The sequence below is a fragment of the Schistocerca americana genome, chromosome X (genome assembly GCF_021461395.2).
Source record: "Schistocerca americana isolate TAMUIC-IGC-003095 chromosome X, iqSchAmer2.1, whole genome shotgun sequence".
In the NCBI taxonomy this organism is placed as follows: Eukaryota; Metazoa; Arthropoda; class Insecta; order Orthoptera; family Acrididae; genus Schistocerca; species Schistocerca americana.
This window is the reverse complement of record NC_060130.1, coordinates 228612108-228636904: the sequence shown is the minus strand read 5'-3', so window position 1 is coordinate 228636904 and position 24797 is coordinate 228612108. Positions and strand designations below refer to the sequence as shown.

The window sequence follows — 24797 nt, the reverse complement described above, 5'->3', positions numbered from 1 at the left end:
ACAAAAGCCCGACAAAACTAAAGGAGACGCGCCCTATCCACTCCCCAAGACCTGTGGCTAAGGCACTTCATGATGATCAGTGCCTTCTGGGTTCTGACTTCCAAGTCTCCTAGGTATAGTAACCACGACAATTGGGAGTCAAAAATGAGGCCCAGAAACTTCACTGTCTCTAAATTGTAGGATGGTGTCCCCCATATTCAAGGTAAGCAAATTAAAAAATCTGCAGAAAACTGAAAACCCACCTTTGCAGTCCACTCCTCTAACCTCCACACTGTGTGTTGGAACTGACGGCTCGCCGTTGCAACACTGGAGGAGGAACAGAAAACAGCAAAACTGTCTACACATAAGAAGCACTGTACAGGACTCCTTATGGTAGATGTGATCCTGTTGATGGCTATGGCAAAGAGCGTAACACTTAAAACACTGCCCTGATGAACGCCTGCTCAAATCAACCAGACAGCGTGTTACCAACTCGGGTCCTAAAAAACCGCTGAGACAGGAAAGACCGTATGAAGATGAAGAAGTGGAAATGAAAGCCCCATTAGTGTAGTTGCACTAGAATACAGTGTCTCCAAGTAGTATCGTATGACTTACTGATATCTATGACTATATGCCTATACAGTGATGCTTACAGAGGAGTCCCATAAGCAGCTAGGAAATAAGGGCCCACTCAGACAGGCCCGGCAGGTTCTCCAGAAGGTTCGCCGCTCTAAATTGGCACACAGCTTGTTGTCAGACTGTAAAGAAGGTACCTGTGGAATATAAGCTCTTATGGGGCGTGATGGCAACAGAAATGTTGCCAAACTTGTCACAAGCGAGTAATGCCCGTGACTGGGCAGAGGGTACTGTTTTTATCAAAACTGACCTAGATCTCATTTTGGACAAGCCCTCCACCTACTCCAACTTGTCCTCCAAATGCTCCACAAAAAACTGAGGCTTCATGGACATGAAAGATTTCCCATCAACTCTTGTACATTCGAGGTACTGGGGTGAATAAGCTTCACTGCCTTCCTTAGCCTGGCATTGCTCCCACGGTGTGGCCACGGAGGGGAACAATTTGGGGTCATATTTTTTAGCATTATAGCTACACTTTGCCCACTTAGAGACTGCTGGTGGCAGACCACCAGCAAGAGATGGCGCATTACGCTTCATGGCGTGTTATCCGCCCTGATGCCACGCACTCCGACCAGCGGCCCTCCGCACGGGCACCACTCAGCCGCAGCAAAGGCCACCTGACAGGATGGCCATTGCCAGGAGTCCCGATGCCACAGGGGAATGGGCATCTAAACTTGGGCATACATAGGACGTTTATGGTGCAGGCATCAGCAGAGCGATCCCTGTGTGGTCAGGGGGCTACAACCAACAGGGTACATGGCGGCCCCACCACAACGGACTGGCTACCGTGCGGGATATGAGGTGTAAAGAAGAAGTGACACTGCATAGTTCATGGTGGAAAACGCACCCAGGAAGGTCTCCTCGCCCAGGAGATGGAGAATGGGCAGGACTGCAATGCGACGATGTGAAAGTGGGCTACAGATATCAATGCACGATGGACATGAGGCACCATGTAAGGTACCCTTACCCAACTGGCTCGCTCTTTGGGAAAATTTTGAAAAATTGAGGTCAAACCCTACAGGGGACCATCACATAAAGGCCAAAACATGTGACTCCTTGTAGTCGCCTCTTAGGATAGGCACGAATACTGCCGGCCTATTCTAACCCCCGGAACTGAAGGGGGATGATGCTAAGTGTGAAGGAGGGACAGGATGATCGGAAAATAATCAGTCACACAGGTCATCATGAACTTTCAAATGGGTGAAGGGGACAGGACCAGGGCTGCGTATGGAAAGTCCAATGGTCAAATACGATCCATATGCTACAGTGAAGTGTATGGGGGGAGGGGGCGAGTACTAGCACTCACGAGAAAGTTCAAGCTCTGTGAGCAACATTTTGATAACTGTACCATGGCCAATGGTCACAGTTCCACCCTACAAAAGGGTGTGGGCATTGAAGTCACCAAAAATGAGGAAGAGTGGGGGGACTCGTAAGAAACAGTGCAGACAATGCAGTCTGAGATACTTAACTAATGTGAGAGAGATGCACATACATACATACATACATACTTACAGACAGTGAAGTTCAGAGACATCCTCACACAAACAGCCACAGCCTCTAAAATCACACTGAGAGCATGTGTTCTGCTGTACACAGAGTCCAGAATGTACATGCTAACTCTGCCTGACACTATTTCATAGTCTGCTTCATTCTTAAAGTAGTTCTGATAACCACACTGGATAGGGGTTCATAAGTGGTGGGAACCAAGTTTCCTGGAGGTCATTTCAGAAAGCAGGGGAAACACATTAGACATGAGGTAGCTCAAGCCAAGTGGTGGAAAAAACCACAACAGCTTTACTGGACATCACGCTATTGGTATCCTGTGCAGGACGTGAAGAGACAAAGGAGGCAAGTCGTGCCCTAGGGTCACCTGCTGCCACTGGTAGCAAGGATACAACAATACATATTGGTTCTAAATCAGATCATGTGGTGGAATCCGGTGCCACAGGGGCCACCAGGACCTCCGTCTTGGGTACTGAGGTGGAACATGTGGGTTTCAGCGACATGGGACCACTGGAATCTCCAGTGTCTTGGAGGTGGTCTTTTGTTCCTCTTCTACTCGGATGACTGATGTCTGCGACAGCTTGTCTGTCCTACTTACAGGGACAGATGAGAAACTTGAAGCTCTACAACCAGCAACCTGTGGCTTCTTCAGCCACTGGCTGGTGTCCAGTTGTAGATCACCAGAATCTTGGCACGAGTGCATCCCAAGGGACCCCAACCTGGTGGGAGACTGTGGAGTAGAGTGTTGTGGTTGGTTGGATTGGAGAAAGGGACCAAACTACAGGGTCATCAGTCCCTCCGACCTTGCAATAACTAAAACCGATAAAACCTCACACTATAAGAGGGAACTACAATGGCCATAAAATTACAAATTATTAACAGAGATGGAAGGAAGTAGCCTAAAGAAGAGAGGAGGGAAAGAAAGTGACTAATGACAGGGGCATGAAGGAAGAAGCACAGGTAGACAAGATAGACATTAGAAATAAAACAGACCCCCATATAGAAAGGAGTGGGAAGGCAGAGGCCCAGTCGAAGCCAGTCCAGTCAGGGCGAAGGGGGGGAGCAAGACAGCCTGCCATCCCCTCCACCCACCGATAAGGTTGGAGGTCTCACCCTTAAATAAAGTACTAAAAACCCCGATCACAAAGAAATCGTAAAACTAGATCAGCCGCTGAGGCATTGTCATCTAACGCCAGGGGTATCGAGTCAGGAAAGCTAAAAGTCCGTCGCAGAGTGGCTAAGTCAGGACAGTCAAGTAAGAGGTGAACCACAGTCAACATTGATCCACAACAACAGAGAGGAGGGGTCATCATGACAGAGGAGATAACGGTGAGTCAGCCAAGTATGGCTGATGCGGAGCCGGCAAAGGATGACAGAGGCTTTACGAGAGGCCCACAAGGAGGACCACCACATAGTTGTAGAATCCTTTATCGCCCTGAGCTTGTTTGGCGAAGAATGAGTATGCCATTCTGCATTCCAAAGTCCCAAAACCCGACAATGTAATGACAAGTGAAGGTTTATTTCCGCAATGCCAACAGCAAGAGATGGCGTGTTAGTAGCCAGTCGATTGGCAAGTTAATTGCAGGGATCCCAACATGGCCTGGGGTCCAAATGAAAACCACCGAGCATCCACATTGATCAAGGAGAGTCCTAGATAACTATGACCAACGTGTGGCGAGGGAAGCATTGGCCGATGGCTTGCAAACTGCTCAAGGACTCACTACAGATAGTGAAGGACAGTCCTGAGCAGAAGCGGACATGGTACAATGCGCGAAAGATGGCTACCAATTCTGCAGTAAAAACACTACAGCCATCTGGCAAGGAATGAAGTTCCGTGTGTCTCGCATAGGTGTAAGCATAACCAGTGTGACCAGCAACCATAGAGCCATGGAGCCATCAGTATACATCACTTCCAAACCCTGGAATGAACTGAGGAGACAGTAGAATTGGTGGCGAAGGTCCTCTGGAGGGATAGAATCCTTTGAATTGATGGAGAGATCAAGACAGAGCTGTGGCCAAGAGACGAACCACGAACGGGTACGTGCGCGAGTGGAGAAACGAGGCAGTAAAGGGAAGTGCTGCAGCTCAGAAAAGAGCGACTAAATGCAGGTAGTCATGGTAAGCCCACATGTGGCTGCCACCGCAAGATGTTGATTTCCATGTCTGGATAAAGGAGATCATAATTAGGGTGCTTTGGGGTGTAGTGAATGCGGAGCGCTTAAGATATCAGCGTTGGTGCAAAACTCGCAGCGGTAGAATCCCCGCCTCTGTGAAAAGGCTAATCACGGGGCTAGTCCAGAAGGCACCAGTCGCAAGTCGTACCCCACAATAGTACATAGGGTCTAGTATCTGCAATGTCGAAGGTGACGCAGAACCATAGACAGGGCTCCCGTAGTCTAAACGGAACTGGACCAGCGCTTTGTACAACCGCAAGAGAATAGAGTGGTCTGCACCCCAGGTGGTATTGCACAGACATCTAAGAACATTGAGATGTAACCAGCATGTCCTCTTCAGCTAGTGAAGATGAGGGAGCCATGTCAACTGGGCATCAAAGACCAGACCCAAGAAGCGATGGGTGTCCACCACCTTGAAGGATTGGCCATTGAGGAGCAGGTCCAGATGGGGATGGAGTGTACGGCGACGGCAGAAATGCATGGCACACGACTTGGCCTCCAAAAACTGAAAGCCATGGAACAGAGTGCAAGATTCCGCCCGGTAGATTGCCCCCTGTAGACGGCATTATGGAGCGCGTATGACGGAGGAAGTGAAGTAGATACAAAAATCGTCAGCATACAAAGAGGGGGACACTGTCAGCCCAGCAACCGCCACCAGTCCATTAATGGCGATGAGTAAGACAGGCACGCTCAGCACGGAACCCTGTGGAACCCCATTTTCTTGCCGATGGGAAGTGCTGTAGGAGGAACCAACTTGGACCCGGTAAGAGTGACAAGAAAGAAAGTTACAGATAAAAATGGGCAGAGCACCACGAAGGCCCCATTCGTGTACGGTGGTGAGGATGTGGTGGTGCCAGGTGGTGTTATAAGCTTTATGCAGGTCAAAGAAAACTGCAATGAGGTGTTACTGATGGGCAAAAGCCAACCGGATAGCAGATTCCAGGTGGACCAAGTTATCCACCGTAGAGCGGTCACAGCGAAAACCAACTTGAGTCGATAACAAAAGGTCGCGCAATTCAAGGATCCAAAACAGCTGCTGACTCACCAGGCTTTCAAGGAGCTTGCAGAGGGTGTTGGTAAGGTTAATTGGATGGTAACTATCCAACTGAAGAGGTGGATTCCCAGGCTTTAGCATGGAATTAACAATGCTTTCCTGCCACTGGGTAGGAAATATCCCCTCACTCCACAGATGGTTGAAAAGAGTCAGAATATGATGGTGGCCAGCCACCGATAAGTGTTGGAGCATTTGGTTATGTATCCGATCTGGTCCAGGAGCCGTGTCGGGACAAAGGGAGAGGGCACTGGAGAATCTCACTCGCTAAATGGGGCATTATAAGGCTCCAAGCAGCAAGAAACTAAAGACAAAGGCAGTCGTTCCAAGTGGTGGATACTGAGTCGATGCAGAGGCTTGGGCAGAGTGTTGAGTGAAATGCTCTGCAACAAAGTCCACACGGGTAAGGACAACACCATGCACAGAAATTCCTGCAATGCCGGTGGGAGGACGATGGCCAAAAATTCGCCTGAGTTACACCCAGACTTGTAAAGAGGGCGTGTGCGGTCCTATGGCAGCCACATATCGTTCCCAGCAAATCCATTTCTGAAATTTGATTAGGTAACGGGCTTGGGTGCGGGACAGTTTGAAGACCAGAAGGAGAGCAGTAGAAGGGTGCCGCTTGAAGCATTGAAGAGCACAGCGGGGGTCTTTTATGGCCGCAGCAATTTACAGAGTCCACCAAGGGTCAATTTTCCAACCGGGGGGGGACCAGAGAAAGAAGAGATGGCTGAAACAGCTGCAGAAAGAAGGGCGGCAGTCAAAGTGTAGACTCATCAATACTAGTGTGTGGTAGAACAGGGGGGATGGTAGCAGAGAAGGCACCCCAAACAGCTTTAGAGAAGGCCCACCTGGGAGGGTGACAGAGTGAGATATACTGAAGGAAGGTCAAAACAATCTGGTAATGATCACTGTCACAAGTCATCGTGGACACCCCAATGAATGGAAGGAAGAAGGCTAGGACTGCTGATGAAGAGGTCAATGGCAGAGAAAGTGCCATGTGCCACACTAAAGTATGTGGGAGCGCCGGTGTTTAGGAGACAGAGGTCAAGCCCTGCCAGAACAGCTTCAACTGTCCCGCCCAGGGCAGTAGTTGTGTGACTACCCCAAACAGGGTTGTGGGCATTAAAGTCCCTTAGAAGCAGGAAGGGAGAAGGAAGTTGTTGAAGAAGGGTTGTTAGGGCAAGAGTTGTGGGCGGTCTGTCAGGCGGGAGGTAGAGATTACAGATTGTGATTGGAGTGGCCAGATGGACCCTGACAGCAATTGCTTCCAGAGTGGTATGGAGGGGAACCCATTTACTAACAGTTTCCATGCGGACCAAGGGGCAAACACCACCATAAGCCCGCAAGGGGCCAATTCGGTTTCGACAAAAAGTGTGGAACCCATGAAGGGTGGGTAAGTAAGAACTGACAAAATGGGTCTCCTGGAGAGCAATGCATGCAGCAGAGTAGGAGGAAAGAAGGGGCTGCAACTTTGGAAGGTGACGCAAATAGCCATTACTATTCCATTGGAGGATTCTCAAGCTGGAGTCCAAATAGGAAGCGAACGGACCAGAGCCAATCACACTGCCGAGTTGCCATCTGTCACCGATAAGGATGGGGTAATGTCCATATAGGTGGGGTCAGACTCTGTTGGTTCATTGGCTGGAGAAGGGGGTACTAGAGAGGCCTTGCCCTTTTTCTTGTGTTTCTGCTGCTTCTCTTGTGAAGGAAGAGAAGGGCAGATTGCAGCGAGGTCGGGCACAGAATTATGCCTGGCAAACTTGGCATCCACCAGCCGCGGGTCGCATGGCCGATGTGGAGCTGCAGATCGCCTTTCTGGGGGTGCCAGGAAGAGGAGTCCCGGGAGGGAGCTCCAGTACCAGCGGCTGCCGAAGAAGGGGAGCGCTTCTCCGGCGGGGGAGGGGGAGCAGCACCCGAAGGGGTGGGTATGGGTACTGATGGGGAGGGGGAGCAGCACCCAAATGGGTGGGTATGGGTACTGATGGGGAGGGGGAGCAGCACCCAAAGGGGTGGGTATGGGTACTGATGGGGAGGGGGAGCAGCACCCAAAGTGGTGGGTATGGGTACTGATGGGGAGGGGGAGTGGGAGAGTGAGGGTGAGGGGGAAGGTGTGGAGCGAAATGGGCAGGGCTTGGAAGAGGAGGGGGTAGGAGGGGGAATGGACATAACTGAAGCAAAGGTAGAAGTTAGAGGCACAGGATGGAGCCAGTCAAACTTTCGACAAGCCTTGGTGTAGGTAAGTCAATCCAAAGTCTCATACTCTTGAATCCGTCATTCTTTCATATACACCGGGCATGCTAGTGAGCGTGGAGGATGCTGTGCATTACAAGTGACGAACACTGGTGGGGGAGCACAGTAACTCCCCTCATGGAAGGGGCACCCACAGTCACCGCAGAGGGGATCATTGGTGCAGCGGGAAGACGTGTCCAAACCATAAGCATTTAAAGCATCTCATCGGTGGTGGAATGTAAGGTTTTACATCACACTGATACACCATCACCTTTAACTTCTCCTGGAGGGTTACCCCTCTCAAAGGCCAGGGTAAAGGCACCTGTATCGGTGCGACTGTTTTTAGGGCCTCGCTGTACATGCCAGATATATCGGACTCCTCGCCGCTCAAGGTTTGCACGGAGCTCCTCGTCAGTTTGGAGAAGAAGATCTTGGTAGAAAATGATACCCTGTACTGAGTTCAAAGATTGGTAGGGTACGACAGAGACTGGGATGTCACCGAGATGGTCACAAGCACGCAGGGCTTCAGATTGGGCAGCAGAAGATGTCTTTATGAGCAAAGAACTGGACAGCATTTTACTCATGGATTCCACTTCACCATACTTATCTTCAATCGTCTCCACAAAAAATAAAGGCTTGGTTGTGACAAAACTCTCGCCATCTGTCCTGGTACAAACCATGTACCGAGGGAATTAGCGACTATAATGTTGTTGTGGCTTCTATGTCAGTGGAAGTTGAAAAAAAGAAATAAATAAATAAATAAATAAATAAAAAATCCAGCATAGAGTTTTCTTGTTTGGGAAAGTAAATAAACGTGTCATTAATGAATATCTTCATAGTCAGCTCCAAGCATTCACCGCGAGACACAAAGATACTGAGCATCTTTGGTCGGAATTTAAAGGTAGTGTCCACCATATGCTAGGGAAGTATGTGCCTAGCAAAAGTATAGGGGAGGGAAAGGATCCACCTTGATACAACAAACATATTAGGTAGTTGCTGAGAAAGCAGAGAATTTTGCACAGTCATTTTAAACGTAGTCACCATCCCGATGACAAACAGAAATTATGCGAAATGAAAGCAGCTGTCAGAAGGACAATGACAGTTTCTTTTAACGAATTTGAAAGCAATATTTTATCTGCAGATTCTAAATATAACCCCAAAAAATTTTGGTCATACGTAAAATCTATGAACACTACAAATAATTCAATACATTCTCTTGCTGACAGTACGGGTAATGTACCTGATGATGATAAACAGAAGGCCGAAATTCTAAACCTAGCCTTCAAAAACTCAGTTACGGTAGAGGACTGCAGCACCATTCCCCCTTTCAATTATCAAACAAACGAAAGGATGGCTGACAGTGTTTAGTGTATCTGGGATTGTAAAACAGTTAAGATCTTTAGACGCCAGGTAGGCATCTGGCCCAGACAGTATCCCCGTAAGATTTTATGTTGACTATGCTACAAATATAGCACCATTCTTATCTATCATCTGTCAGAGATCATTGGAACAGCGGAAAGTTCCACGGGACTGGAAGAAGGCCCAGGTCATAGCCATTTATAAAAAGCATAGAAAATAGGATGCACATAATTACCGGCCAATTTCACCGACATTGATTTGTTGTGGAATCATGGAACATATTTTGTGTTCAGACATAATGATCTTTCTAGACTCTGAGAAGCTCATCTGTAGAAACCAGCACGGTTTTAGGAAACAGCGGTCATGCGAGACACAGCTGGCCCTGTTTGTGCATGATATACAACAGACTCTAGATACCGGCTCCCAGGTTGATGCCATATTTCTCGATTTTCGAAAGGCGTTTGACTCAGTTACGCACTGTATGTCGTCCTGAACGGGGTGACTTCAACAGAAACAAGCATAACTTCAGGCGTGCCCCAGGGCAGCGTAATAGGTCCTCTGCTTTTTACGATTTACATAAATGATGTGGGTGATGGTATTGACAGCAGCCTTATACTGTTTGCCAATGATGTAGTCTACAGGAAAGTAGTATCACACAAAAGTTGTGAACAAATCAGTGAGGATTTGCAGAAAATAAATGCGTGGTGTAATGACTGGCAGTTATCTCTCAATATTAGTAAGTGTAACCTTCTGCGTATAACAAGGCGAAAATCCGAATTAATTTACGAGTACAAAATAAATGCCCAGTCTCTGGAAGCAGCAACATCCATAAAGTACCTGGGTGTGACTATTCGAAATGATCTCAAATGGAATGATCAGATTGCACAAGTAACGGATAAGGCGATCTCTAGATTGTGGTTTATTGGTAGAATCCTGAAGTGATGCAGTCCTTCAACAAAGGAAATAGCTTACCATACATTAGTTCGTCCAGTCTTTGAGTACTGTTCGTCTGTTTGGGACCCTTACCAGTTGGGTCTGATTCAAGAGATTGAGAAGGTTAAAAGAAGAGCAGCAAGATTCGTGACTGGCACATTTAGCCATCGCGAGAGCGTTACAAATCTCATAGAAAGTTTGAAGTGGGACACTCTTGCTGATAGACGGCAGGCTAAACAGAAGGGGCTGCTCACTAAATTCCGAAATCCAATCTTCACCAAGGACGTAGAGCATATATTATTACCACCAACTTTCAAATCACGCAATGATCACCATTCAAAGATAAGGGAAATAAGAGCTTGTACTGAGGCATTCAGGCAGTCGTTTTTCCCTCGCGTGATCCGAGAGAGAGAGTGGAACAGAGGGGGGAATATGACTTTGGCACGAATTGTGCCCTCCGCCACACACCGCTTGGTGGCTAGCGGAGTATATATGTTTATGTATATGTAGATGTAGAAGGAAAGGTTTCAACCCAAGCCGGAGAACTTGGGCCCTCTTGCCAGAGGGTGGCCAGGGAGGGGAAGGCCGAAAGATCAGAAAGAGTGTCACGACTACTATAACTCTTAGAGATGGCCACAGAATGGCCGGGATGTTGAAGCCTTTGTCGCTTCATGTGCAAGGTGTCCGCCCTAGTACCACCCACTCCAACCAGCGGCTCACCCTGTGGGCACCACCCAGCCACGGCAAAGACCACCAGGCATGATGGCCATTGCCGAGAGTCCTGATGCCCCAGGAAGACCGGCACCTACTACTTGGCATACGTGGGGAGTTTACAGCTCAGGCATCAGCAGTGCTGTCTCTGTGTTGTCAGGGGGGCTACCACCAAATGATTACATGATAGCCCCACCACAACGGACTAGCTACCATGCTGGATATTAGGAGCAGAGAAATCCAATATTGTCATGGGGAAGAAAGGGGACAGGAGGCAACAGAAGAAGATGACATACCCCAGAAAGTATCCTCACCCAAATCATTGAATTGCAGGTGGAGATGCAAAGCCATGACGAGAGGTTCAAGATGTCGAATCCAAGTGCACTATGGATAACTGGTGCACCACGTAAGGCATCCTTCCCCATATGGCCCACACTTCCGTAGAATTTGGAAAGTGGCAGGTCAAACCATAAAATGGGACCATAAATAAGGGAGGCCGAAAAGTGTGAGACTCCTTTTAGTCACCTCTTACGACAGGCAGGGACACCTCGGTCCTATTCTAAGCCCTGGACCTACAGGGGGCTATTCGGGATCAGAAGGAGGGGGTGAAGTCCCCCGGGGAAGTGCCATCCTTTGACTTGCGCTGCTTCTTCTTCTTCGTCTTCTCTTCTTCTTCCTCTTCTCCCTTGGTGAGGGGGGGGGAGGAAGCTTTATCGGTAAGGGAATAGGTGGCCATGACGTTGACATTGGACAGAGCATGAGGGGCTTTGGGGCCCTCTGAGCGCAGGTATCTTGTCCTGAACTGAGAGTGCAAGCTTCCTGTCCTGAGAACACTGGGGAGGGGTGTTCCAAGAGGGAACCCCATCCTTAGCAACAGCCAGGGAAGGGGATGTCTTCCCTGGTCGAGGAGGAGGAGGAGGAGGAGGAGCCGCCGAGGGTGAGGTGAGGAAAGGGAAGGGGGCCAGGATGGGGGTAAGTGGGAGGGGTGAGGAGGGCAAGACTTAACTGAGGCAAAGGTAGAGGAGAGATTTATAGTGTGAAGTCTGTCAAACTTCTTCCAGGCATCAAAGTAGCTGAGACGGTCAAGAATCATTATTCGGTGAATTCTTTTTTTCCTTTATATATACTGGACACACTGGTGAGTGGAGAGAATGGAGACCAGAGCAGTTTACATAGTTAGGTGATGGGGTGCAGGGGCTTCCCACATGAAGATGGTGGCTACAGTCACCACAGATGGGAGTGGCATCCCATTGCGATGACATGGGTGAACTTGAGGCAACAGAAGCAACGCATGGGAGGTGGAATGTATGGTTTCACAGCGCATCTTTAAATTATTACCTTGAGCTTCTCAGGTTGGGTATCTCCCTCAAATGCCAGGATGAATGTGCCAGTGTCTACACGATGGTCCTTAGGGCCTATCTGGACACACAGGATGAAATGAATGCCACGTCGTTCCAGATTAGCCCTAGGTTAATTGTCGGACTGGAGGAGAAGGTCCCTACGAAAAATTACACCCTGTGTCATATTGAGTAACTTGTGAGGAGCAATAGTCATGGGGATGTCTCCTAAACAGTCGCAGAGGCTGGCTGGCAGAAGTTGTCTTTATAAGGAGAGAGCCAGGTCTCATCTTGCTTAACGGCTCAACTTCACCGAACTTGTCCTCAATAAGTTCCACAAAGAAAAGGGGTTTGGTGACAGCAAAAGTTTCCCCATTGGTCCTGGTACAGACCAGGAAATGTGGAATGGGTTTCGCCCCAAGCCAGCAGTCTGGCTCTCCTCCCATGGATTAGCCAAGGAGAGTAAGGCCAGGAAGGCAGAAACAGACAGAACTATGTCGAGGAATAGAAGCGGCCACAGAAGAGTAGCCAGAGAGTTTAACACATTTCATGTGCCAAACGTCCGCCCTGGTAACACCCACTCATAATGGGCTCGCCTTGTGGGTGACACCCAGCCCCAGCCACAGCAACAGCTGCCTGGCAGGATGGTCACTGCCGGGAGTTCAGATGCCCCGAAAGGATGGGCAACCACTCCTAGGCATGCACAAGACATTCACTGTGCAGGTACCAGCAGTGTGATCCCTGTGGTGTCGGAGGGAGGGGGGGGGGGGCGCACTCGGTCAGATGGGTACCTAACAGCCCCACCACACAGACTGGGGCTATCAAGCTGGTGACATAGCAAGGAGGTGAAAGGGCTATGGTGGGGAGGGAAGGGACGGGTGAAAGGGGTAGGAGGAGGAGTAGGAGTAGGAGGAGGAGGAGGAGGAGGAGGAGGAGGAGGAGGAGGTGAGAGGAACCCATGCGAAAGACACTAGGGAGGGAATTCTTCCCCACCTGGCTCATATTACAGATTTCAAATTTAGAGGTGGAGGTCAAACCCTTGAGGGGGACCGAAAAAGAAAAATGAAAGAGGAGGAGGAAAAGCAACCAACCAAAAATGCAAGATGAAGAAAAGTCATGAGGATAGCCGGGTCGACATAAAGAAAAACACCAAGAGAGGGAAACAGAAGGGACAAAGGAGAAGGAAGGAGAAGGTAAAGCAGTCCAGAAAAGAATAAAGGCTGCACTAGCTTGGGGACCCATGCCCACCACACAAGTACCCACAAAGAGCTGTGGACCTCCTGTGGGGTGGATTCAGTGCGATGCGGGTTGAAACAAAGAGGGGTCTGGAACAAGAATGGTAGGTCAAACCCAACATTGGGGGTCATATAGTGAGTGTTAAAAGTTGTATAAAATGTCAGAAGAGAGGAAAGAAAAGGATGTCCAAAATCAAAGCAAATCCAAACATGATTAGCTCCCAGAAGACCAGACAGTGGAAAGCCAGACAAGAAAAATGAGAACAGCAGGAGGACAGACTTTGAGCATAGAAAGGGAAATAGTGCTGTGCAAGTACATACTCACAAAAGAGATGTGGCCCCTTGCTGCAGAACACCACCACCACATGGAACATTGTTGGATGTGTGTTCTCCTTTGACCTGTGGGGCAGGTCTAGATGTACCACAGACTGCCATGAATGTGCAGCAGGAAGAGATAATATTGCAAATACCAGCAGAGGAATCTGGAGATCGTTTCTCAGAGCTTACAGTCATGCTCAAGGCAGTTTGCCTGCTCTGGGCTGATTTGTAAACAGCTTATACTGAGAGTGGTGAAAACAACTGGATGATAGGGTGTACAGAGAATTGATACAGCACAATTTGCAAGTAATTGTTGTCACCAGACTCTTAGTGCTGGGAGTCCGGCCTCTGCTAGAAGACTGTTGATGGGGCTCATACAATAAGCTCAGTCTCTGACCTCACACCACTGCAGTTGACACAGCCGAGTAAGCGTAATACCAACATAGTGGCAGATCTGTATTCAACGAACCCGTAGTCCAAGCAAGACAGAACTACTGACTTGTAAAATTATGCGAGAATAGTGCAATCTGCTCTCCATTTGGTGCTACACAGGAACTGCACTACACTGAGCATCATAAAGTTTATTTTAGTTGGTATACATGTGGAAACCACATTAGTTTACTATCTAGAAGAAGACCCACAAAGTGGTATTATTTAGGCATTTCTAGTAACTTACTATGTAGGTAGCACTCAGTGTGAGCATGGGCTATTATGAGCCTACAGAAATGCATAACTCTGTATTTTTAATTGAGAGAATTTGAAGCCATGTTTCTGGTCCTAGTGTTGTGCATTCTAAATGGATCTCTGCAACTGGTGCTCAACAACATACGTTGATGTAGTATTGTAGTGTAGGCAGACATCATCTGTCCTGGGAGAAGAAAAATTTGCACACTGACTTTGCAGTTCGATTCCTCGTGTACTAGCAATACAAAAATGTCTCCCATAAAATTTTGTCCTACACATATTTCCAGCAGTAAATGGACATTTAACATTGGCAATCTGCCAACACTGATCACATGTATGGTAACTAACTCTGCCAGCATATGGGCATAGCAACATGCAGTTGGTGCAGTGGATCACGTTTTGGGTCAAGGGTTTGATTCTGGATCAAGGTGTATCTATCTCTATTTGCCAAATGTAGTCTGCATCTTCTACAAAACATCTGCACTTGTACATTACAAATGCAGAAATAGAAGTACAATCATTTTCACTGGTCAGCTTTTAAAGAAGCCTTTTGCACGTCATGGACGCAAATTGTTTCACACCATTGCATCCACTAGAATCCAAAATTGTTTTCTGAATGCCCTCCCCCAGGGTCCAATATTTTTTTTTTTTTTTTTTTTTTTTTTTTGTTATTGTTTTTGGGCGCAAAACTGCTACGGTCATAAGTGCCCATTCTGTGGCTTAGGGAAAGGTAAAAAGCCGAATGGGAAATCTGCAGCAATGGGAGCAAAACTCACGAAGGAGGGAAACCAAAAATAGGAAGAAATCATAAAAACTATCATTGAAGGCGGGGGTTGTTTTTCTCCAAAAAAGAGCGTCAAATGACAGATGTCATCTCATTTACACTTATAAACTCTAGGACATCATCGTCTGAGCACGAGTCATCTGCTAAAAGGGAAGATAAATCAGGCGACAGCTGTAAATGGGCACATAGCAAATTAAAATAGGGGCACTGAAGCAAAAGGTGTCTCACCGTCCACGGTTGAGAGCAGTGGGGACAAAGTGGAGGAGGATCGCCACTTAAAAAGATGCCAATGGCTAAAAAGACAGTGCCCTATCCGGAGTCTAGTTAAAGTTACCTCCTCCCGACAACGAGGTCGGAAGGAAGAGGTCCAAGCAAATGGAAGGGGTTTTACGTCCCGTAATTTATTATTGGGAAGTGTAGACCAATGTGTGTGCCACAAGAGCAACATGATGACATAAAATGCTCTGTAGATTGGCTAAGGGAACCATGCGAACAGCGGGCCAAGGAAGAGAGACTGCAGCCTTGGCCACTATATTGGCTGACTCATTTCCGCGGATAACAACGTGGCCTGGGATCCAGAGGAATGCCACCGAGACGTCCCCCAAGTGGAGCAAGTGGAGGCAGTCCTGAATCTGGTGGACCAGAGTGTGGACAGGATAAAGAGCTTGGAGGCTGAGGAGAGAGCTGAGAGAATCTGAACATATAATATACTGCAGCTGCTTATGGCGACAGATGTATTGGACAGCCTGGAGAACAGCGTAAGGCTCCGCAGTGAAAACAGAACACTGGTCGGGAAGCAGAAATCTATTAGGGGTGTCATCAACAATATAGGCACTCCCAACACCAAATGTGGTTTCTGAGCCATCAGTATAAATAAATGTGGGATGCTCCATTTGTGCGAATAGAGCAGCAAACGCCCGCCGATAAACTGGGGGGGGGGGGGGGGGGGATACTATCCTTGGGAAGCTGACAAAGGTCATGGAGCAGGCAGGTCCGGGGGTGAAGCCAAGGTGGCACCATACCCCCAGTCGTTAAGAAAGTTTTAGGAAAGTGGAAGGAAAGAGAATGTAGCAGTTGACGGAAGCGGACCCCCGATGGTGGTAGAGAGGAAGGGTGGCCTGCATACTCTAAATCCAAGGAGGTGTCAAAAATAAGGGCATGGTCCGGATGAGTAGGCGTGGAAGACAGATGACTAGCTTAACGACTCAGAAGGACAGCTCACCAATTGGACAGCGGAGGTTCAGCAGTCTCAGCATAAAGGCTCTCCACGGGGCTGGTGTAAAAAGCTCCAGATGCTAAACACAATCCACTGTGGTGGACAGAGTCGAGACGCCAAAGAATAGATGGCTGTGCAGAGGTGCAGAGGAGTAAACCACCGTCTAGTAAAATCATCAGATGATCAATTCCAATTACAAAATGATCTGGAGAGAATTTCTGTATGGCGTGAAAAGTGGCAATTGGCACTAAATAAAGAAAAGTGTGAGATCATCCACATGGGTACTAAAAGAAATTTGATGAAGTTCGGGAATACGATAAATCGCACAAATCTAAGGGCTGTCAATTCGACTAAATACCCAGGAATTACAATTACGAGCAACTTAAATTGGAAAGACCACATAGATAATATTGTGGGGAAGGCGAAACAAAGACTGCACTTTGTTGGGAGAACACTTAGAAGATGCGACAAACCCACTAAAGAGACAGCCTACATTACACTTGTCCGTCCTCTGCTGGAATATTGCTGTGCGGTGCGGGATCCTCACCAGGTAGGATTGACGGAGGACATCGAAAAAGTGCAATGAAGGACAGCTTGTTTCATGTCATCTGCAAACAATCTAAGGGGGCTGCTCAGATTATCACCTAGATCATTTATGTAAATCAGGAACAGCAGAGAGCCTATGACACTACCTTGTGGAATGCCAGATATGACTTCTGTTCTATTCGATGATTTACCATCTATCACTACGAACTGTGACCTCTCTGAGAGGAAATCATGAATCCAGTCACACAACTGAGACGATACTCCATATGCATGCAATTTGATTAATAGTTGCTTGTGAGGAATGGTATCAAAAGCCTTCCGGAAATCTAGGAATATGGAATCGATCTGAGATCCCTTGTTGACAGCACTCGTTACTTCATGGGAATAAAGAGCTAACTGCGTTGCACAAGAACGATATTTTCTGAATCCGTGTTGGTTATGTATCAATAAGTCATTTTCTTCAAGGTGATTCATAATGTTTGAGTACAGTATATGCTCCAAAATCCTACTGAAAATTGAGGTCAGTGATATGGGTCTGTAATTCAATGGGTTACTCCTATTTCCTTTCTTGAATATTGGTGTGACCTGTGCTACTTTCCCGTTTTTTTTTTGTGTGTGTGTGTGTGTGTGTGTGTGTGTGTGTGTGTGTGGGGGGGGGGGGGGGGGGGGGGGGAGCAGCAGAGCAGCAGACCTTTCGTCGAGTGAGCGGCTGTATACAATTGCTAAGAAATGCACTATTGTGTCTGCATACTCTGAAAGGAACCTGATTGGTGATTGGTATACCATCTGGACAGGAAGACCCGCCTTTCATAAGTGATTTGAGTTGTTTCGCAACACCTAAGATACCTACTCTTATGTCACTCGTGCTAACAGCTGTTCTGGTTTCAAATTCTGGAATATTTACTTCATCTTCTTTCCTGAAGTAATTACGAAAAACCATATTTAGTAACTCCACTTTAGTGGCACCACCATCAGTAACATTTCCATCGCTATCGCGCAGTGATGGTATTGCCTGTTTTTTAACCACTGGTGTACTTTACATACAACCAAAATCTCTTTGGGTTTTCTACCATATTTTGAGACAATGTTTCATTGTGCAAACTATTAAAGGCATCTCTCATTGACGTCCGTACTACATTTCGAGCTTCCATGAAACTTAGCCAGTCTTGGGGATTTTGTGTTCTTCTGAATTTGGCATGCTTTCTTCATTGCTTCTGCAACAGTGTTCTGACGTGTTTTGTGTACCATGGTGGATCAGTCCTGTCTCTTATTAACTTATGCGGTGTGAACCTATCTATTGCTGTCGATACTGTATCTTTGAATTTGAGTAATATCTGGTCTACACTTACATAATTAGCTTGGAAGGAATGGAGTCTCTGTCTTAGGAAGTCATCAGGCGAATTTTATCTGCTGTTTTAAAGATACATATTTTGCGTTTATTTTTAGTGGTTTTGGTTGATATGGTTTTGACCCTTGCTACAATGACCTTGTGTTCACTAATCCCTGTATCCGTCATGCTGCTCTCAATTAGATCATGATTATTTGTGGCCAAGAGGTCAAGTGTGTTTTCGAAACCATTTTCAATTCGTGTGGGCTCATGAACTAATTGTTCAAAGTAATTCTCAGAGAAAGCATTTAGTACAATTTCAAACAATGTTTTCTGTCTACCATCAGCTTTGAACATGTGTTTTCGCCAACAAATGAAAGGGCGAACTGAAATTATCTCATAGCCCGCTTTAATGTTCGATGGAAGATGAACTCTGTCAAATGTCAAGGAGATAGTACGGGTTGGAACAAAGTCCTTTTCATGGCTCGATGTACAGCCGTTACACCCTGGTCATACAGGTAGTTTTGAATTTCCTCGTTGGACAATCCGGCAAGTGAGCTTGTATAAACCACCCCGTGCGATGAATTTAAAGTGTGGTATGCTTCCACCTGGACAGGGAATGTGTGTAGCAGTGTAGTTCACAGCAATTTTTGCGCCTGGAGGGCACTGACTGTTTCTAACAACAAGGTGCCATTTTGTAATCGGGAACAAGACTTTACAGGATCTGCAATTGCATCAACACCTTTCTGAATAATGAAAGGGTTGACTGTGGAGAAGTCTTTACCTGCGTCAGACTGAGAAACAACTAGGAACTTTGGCACTGATGGAAGAACTGTCCGTGGCTGAGACTCACCTAGCTTTTGCTTGTGAGTAGAAGTTGTAGACTTAGAGGAAACCATTGCAAAAATATCCCCCATGATTACTGGCATCTCTGATGGCGCGCTCCTTCCTTGTGGGGGCCCTCTCTGAGGGCACTCCCGCTTGAAGTGGTTGTCCACGCCTCAGGTCACACCTCCCGAGAAACAGACGGAGCATTTTCGGAAGGTACCAGCTCGGGTAATCACCCCTCCCTGGACCTGGCCTTTACCAGGGGTTACGTATGTGTCCTCCCTGTCTACCAGGGACAGGGAATTACGCGTTACCCCATCACCAGCTACACGCGGGAACGCGTGGGTCGGTCTTCAGGTACGCACAGGGAGGAAAGAAAGAGAAAGGGAGGAGCAAAGAAAAGGAAAGAAGAGAGGTCTCAAATGCAGCAGTGGAGAAGAGGGTAAAGCAAAGAAGCAAGGAAAAGAGAAGGACAAAGGGAGGACAGAGGCTTTCCAGCATAGAGAGCAAAGAAGAGAAACTATGTCTTACAGTTACAAGTGTCCATCTCCAGATGTAGACACAAAACATACTCCCAAAGAGAGGGAGAAGAGGAAGGGAAGAGGCAGGGGGAGGGGGAAGGATGGAGGATGCAGAAGGATGTTGAAAAGGAAGGTATGCAGCCTGGAAAGGAAAGAGCCGCACTAGCTTGGGGTCCTGTGCTCGTCACACATGTATCTACAAAGGAGTTGTGAACCCCCCGGCAGGCCCATGGTCCAATTAATTAGTACCAACTAATATTCTTGCCACATTCAGGTCCATTAAATTTTGTTAGGGCCTTACATCACCAGTAGGGCTAGCAATGTGCTTTGCAAGCAATTTCACCATGGAACCATTAATTATGGCTTTCAACATAGAGTCTGACAAGCACATGCTGTTTAGTAAGTATCTCCATGCATTACTATCATCATCAATCGAAATATGGAAACATCACATCCATTACTGTTTGGGAAACAGTGTAATTTGAAAACAAACACAATTAGCAGGCTCGGGATGAATTATGCATAACAAAAGCTGTAAGAGAAGTGATGCACATTAGGTGGAATAGCCCGCTGCAACAAATGTCGCGGCACCAGATGGGGACTAATTGCTAACAGAGTAACGTGCCCTTTGATATACTCCATGTAAATTCATAAACATATCAAATTTTCTTCTTGTGTTAATCTAAAACAGTGTTTGTTTGTTTTGTTTTAGGGCGCAAAAACAACTAGGATCATATGCGCCACTGTCAGAACTGTAGAACATGAAGACAAAGAGAGGAGTTAAAAACGACTACACATTAATTTCAACTGACAGATGAGAAGACAGATAAAAACAGATGTGGAGAAAGGTCTATAAAATACGCCATAGAGAAATGGAGGCCCTGGACTAAAAATTAAATGGCCTTCGCCATATTCCCAAAATGGATAAAAAGTAAAAAGCAGTCAACAGCACACGCATCGTTCGCTGAGGCAGCTGATAATGCAGATGGCAAACACAAATGAGAATGAGAGTGGTTAAAAAAAGGGCATTCCATCAGGAAATGGTGGACCGTCAAAGGTTGAGCGCAATGAGCACAAAGTGGTAGGGTCATTCAAGCCACTGGGAGAGGCTTAATAACCTGGAGATTGTACCCATGAAGGGAGGACCAGCAGTGATGCCAAAGTAACACCAGCTGCTGACATGACAACACAGAGATCATTTGAGGGAACATAAGAACTAGTGGGCTGAGGTACAAGGACTGCAGCCTCGAGAGCAGCGTCAGCAGCCTCGTTTTCCATCAGACCGACGTGACCAGGAACCCACATAAACATCACAGTGTCTTCATCCAAAATGATCAAGTGATAGCTCTCCTGGACCCGTTGCACTAAGGGTTGGACGTGCACAACACACTGAGGCTCCTAAGGACACAGATAATCGCAGTAGATGATGCAACTGAAAAGCCTGTGCCACCGGATGAACTGCATGGCCTGATACAGGAAGAAGAGCTCTGCTGTAAATACTGAGCAGCAGTCCAGAAGCTGATTCTGAAAAACAGCTGTGTCAATGGCAAAGGCATACCTGACACCATGGTCAGTCAGAGACATAAGTATACACAAAGGTACTATCGTGAAGTTCCGTGCAGAGGCTGTGACATTTACGGCTATAGAGCGAGGATGGAGTAGTGTATTTAGGAAGTGAATGAAGGCCAAGGAGAATACGGGCTGCCGCACAAAACCAAGGTGGTGAAGGGTAAACACCGATCGGGAAAGTGGCACGTAGTGTGAAGTTACAGTGCCGGAGAAAGAGGCGAAAACGAGCTCCAGGAAGTAACACAGAAGAGGGACACATCCCATTCTGGTGGTCAAAGGAGTCATCGAAGGAGGTGGTGTAGGATGGGTGGCCAAGCATGGCAGACAAACAGCATGCGTATCTGCCAAGCAGAAAGTCATGGCAGTATGACAGTGTCAGCTCTGGAAAAAAGACTCTCAACTGGAATACTGTCAAATGCCCTAGTTTCGAAACAGATGCCATGGTGGTGGATAGTATTGAGACACCAAAAGAGGAGCGGATGTGCAGACGCATAAAGGGAACACCCATAGTCTAGTTTTGAACAGACAATGGACTGATACCTGGACTGTTCGTCAAATTCCACCTCAAAACAGTTAAAACACAATAACTCAAAGAACAATGATTGTGTTATATACAGACAGACAGTGTACATAACTTCCCTCCCTTAGGTTCCCTTGACGACTGTGGTACCAGGACGGCATCCAGCCATTAAGTTAAATAATAAAATTTGCCTGAACTAGGTGGGATAAATGTTAGGGAAAATAATAAAGGAAAGACAATAATTATGTCGCACGTGAGAAACCTCTTCTTCTTCCTGCATGGTCTGATATTTTCAGGTCTTTAACATAATGCAAGGTGCTGATAACGAAAAAGCCCATTAAAAATCTATTCCCATGGCGATACAATTACTTTGTTTTGATTAAACTTTGGGGTTGTTAGTGACGGTGTCCACTGGTCATTTGTTGATGACACTGGGCTGCGGCCACAGTATCATACTGTTTACTAATCATTGGATTCTAACATCACTTGTCACAACTGTAAGTCCATTGCTGTAACAACTGCAACACTATCCTGAGTCATAAAATATAGAATGTGATCATGATCAGAAGACACTTCCAACAACTGAAACACTGCTATAGGTAAGGAATGGACTTAATGGCAAAGCCATCATATACATGGTCAGGAAGCGATAATATATTGAAGATTAAATTTAAGGCACCTAATCTTTCCAATTCACTGATGATTTTATTACAGTCTGCACACTGCAAGTAACACGCACTGAAGAGGCTATGGTCGTGTGAGTACACCACGACAATAGTCTCTAAAGTTCATGCTACATATATCACTTCTTAAGCTGCGGTGAGTTACTATACAACACCATTCATTTTACTATGGTTGTTGTGATAACGTTCGTTGTTATGTTCATTTTCGTATGACTTATTCCACGGTACCTTATTTCTCAATACTGTCCAGATAAAGGCTGGCTTGTTGCGAAAACCGGTTGGCTCGGTCGAAAATAACAGAGCAAGAGACTCTGTTATTTGATTCCATGTTTACTGTCTAAAGTGACACAATTGATGTTACCAGATGGGGCAGTATAATTCCTAAAGTACCAACGAATGAATAAAAAATATGTATACATCGAAAACTTATTTATGTAGATACCTTATGTTCCTGAAATTGTATTGTAGTTATCTGCTGTTGATCTTTACGCCTGACTTCAATTTACAATATTGTTGTGGTTATATTTATCTATGTAATGCATATGAGTTCCCGACGGAAATACAAGGCCCGAGTGTAAAAATGAGTTCATACCGACTGTGGTCTCGAAAAAACAATTTCTACATCTGATAAATACACATAATCATCTGCTGTAATTTGTCGTTAACAAGACAGGCCTGCTTATACACGAACAAAACTGAAAATGCAGTTAAAATTATATATATATGTATATTAAGATACAACACATACACATTATTAATTACGCGCACATATTTTCAAGCGTCTCAGCTTCAGTATGGTTGTCCAAAAACATTATATGAATTTTAGCTTTCTTCTTTTACATATACAAACAGCTATTTATGAACACACACGGATTTTAAAAAAAACGAAAAAACTAGAATCACACCACCAATGTGGTAAGCAACAACAATTGTTACATAACCACTACAACCTGTTCAGCAGTGCCTAGTATTACTTGCAAAATAAAGGGACAGTTTTCGATACACCCAAATAATTTCACAGTAATGTAAAACTAATCAATATTCAATTAAACCGGCTTTATAGTTTCCTTGAGTTGACGTATGTTCACTGGTATTTATGTACGAATGCCAATAACATTATTTACCGATACTAAGCTGGAAAATCGTGTGAATACATTACCTTTGTCGTGCGGCAAATGAGTAACTTCTGTCGGGCGGAAGTAACAACAAATTCCACCACAGATTTTGTTACAAACAACATTTCCGCAGTCAAAACATTCATATACAACACCACCGATCCACACTATGTTGCAAACACAGCTGCGTCTATAGACAGCAAAACTTCGTGCCAATCGGGTGAGCCGATCGGTTGCACTCGGCTGTCGTCGGGCCTGAAGTTCATAGCACATCCTGGTGGCAGACAGCGAAAGCTTAAATTCGCCTTTAGGACAAGAAACTGTTAGATTCATTTCGCGCGAAATTTGAAATTCTTTGTCACTGAAATCTGTAAACTCGTGTAAGTTGCCACAATTTTCATGTTGTGTCGAAGTACCTGCGACAGTTATGCAATTTTAGGACCTACAGTTTACTTTACAAAAAAGTCTTCGAAAATATACCCTACAACTAAAAACGTAGTTGCCTATATTTATCCCAAATAACAACAAACTTTTCATGAGAAAAGTTCTCATTATCTTCACTGACTAATTCTACACATTTCTTGAGTGTGAAGGACAACGCAGGTAAAGTGGTCTGAATCCCCTGTTTATAGCTGATATATGCACAAACATCATAGATACTGGTTTCCTTCATTACCCTTGAGCTGAGTTTGACCTTTAAGTGACGGAGTTTTATATACTTCTCTCGAGAAGCTCATGTCCAAATACAGTATATTACGAGTAGCTATATGTTTTTATGTAACATTCCTTTCAGCGGACTGAATTTGCCAATAGCACAAATATTATTGTAATTATATTTCACAGCCCTGGAGGTGGACTAGTATTTATCAATTTACTGGACTGGAGTGGAGAATCAGCAACAACTACCTGGCTTTAACGTTATAGCATGTTGTAAGAGCAGAACTGTGCAGCCTTAGGAGTGCATGTGTTTATGTTCTCCCTTACCAATACCTTCTTGGTACTGATCCCAGACACTAGACCAATACTTTAGAATTGATAGCGCAGTTGATTTAAGTAAAATGCTTCAAACTCTGTCCGTCTAGAGCTCCACCATGTTTAAAAACCACCCGCTTCTTCTTCTTACCCATCTGTTATATCATCACAACACTTTCATATCTACTATACACTTATAAGGGGTGCTAACCTCCTCGACACGCGCACATCCGGAGAAACGTTGTACACTTAGGTGGGTACGGTGACTAAGATTGGTGTGGAACAGCAGTTATGGACTCGAATCGCTCTGTTCCTTCATGAGACGTGGAATGTAGTGGTCTGCTTCTGGTCAGCTGCAAATTAAATGAGTGACAGTGTTGCAGGGAGAGTTCGTCAAAGACAATGCGAGGAGATCTTTCAAGCTCTGATTTTATCCTAAGAATTCGAGAATGCTCTGCGACTCCCATCCGTACAGGGAACAAAAGTAAATTATACACTATGATCGAAGTGCTAGAAGTATGTAGATCGCTGTCTGGTATACTTTGGTGTATATGTTCGAGAATT

General features: G+C 46.0%; 1 protein-coding gene across 1 annotated transcript in view; it reads right to left on the bottom strand.

Annotated features, from left to right (window-relative positions):
* Positions 1–23488, bottom strand: part of LOC124556472 (succinyl-CoA:3-ketoacid coenzyme A transferase 1, mitochondrial) — a 99410-nt gene extending 75922 nt beyond the window's left edge. The window contains exon 1 of the mRNA XM_047130426.1: positions 23306–23488. Within this exon, the coding sequence (XP_046986382.1) occupies positions 23306–23407 (102 nt within the window). The 5' untranslated portion in view covers positions 23408–23488. The remainder of the gene's footprint in view (positions 1–23305) is intronic.
* Positions 23489–24797: the final 1309 nt, after the last annotated feature.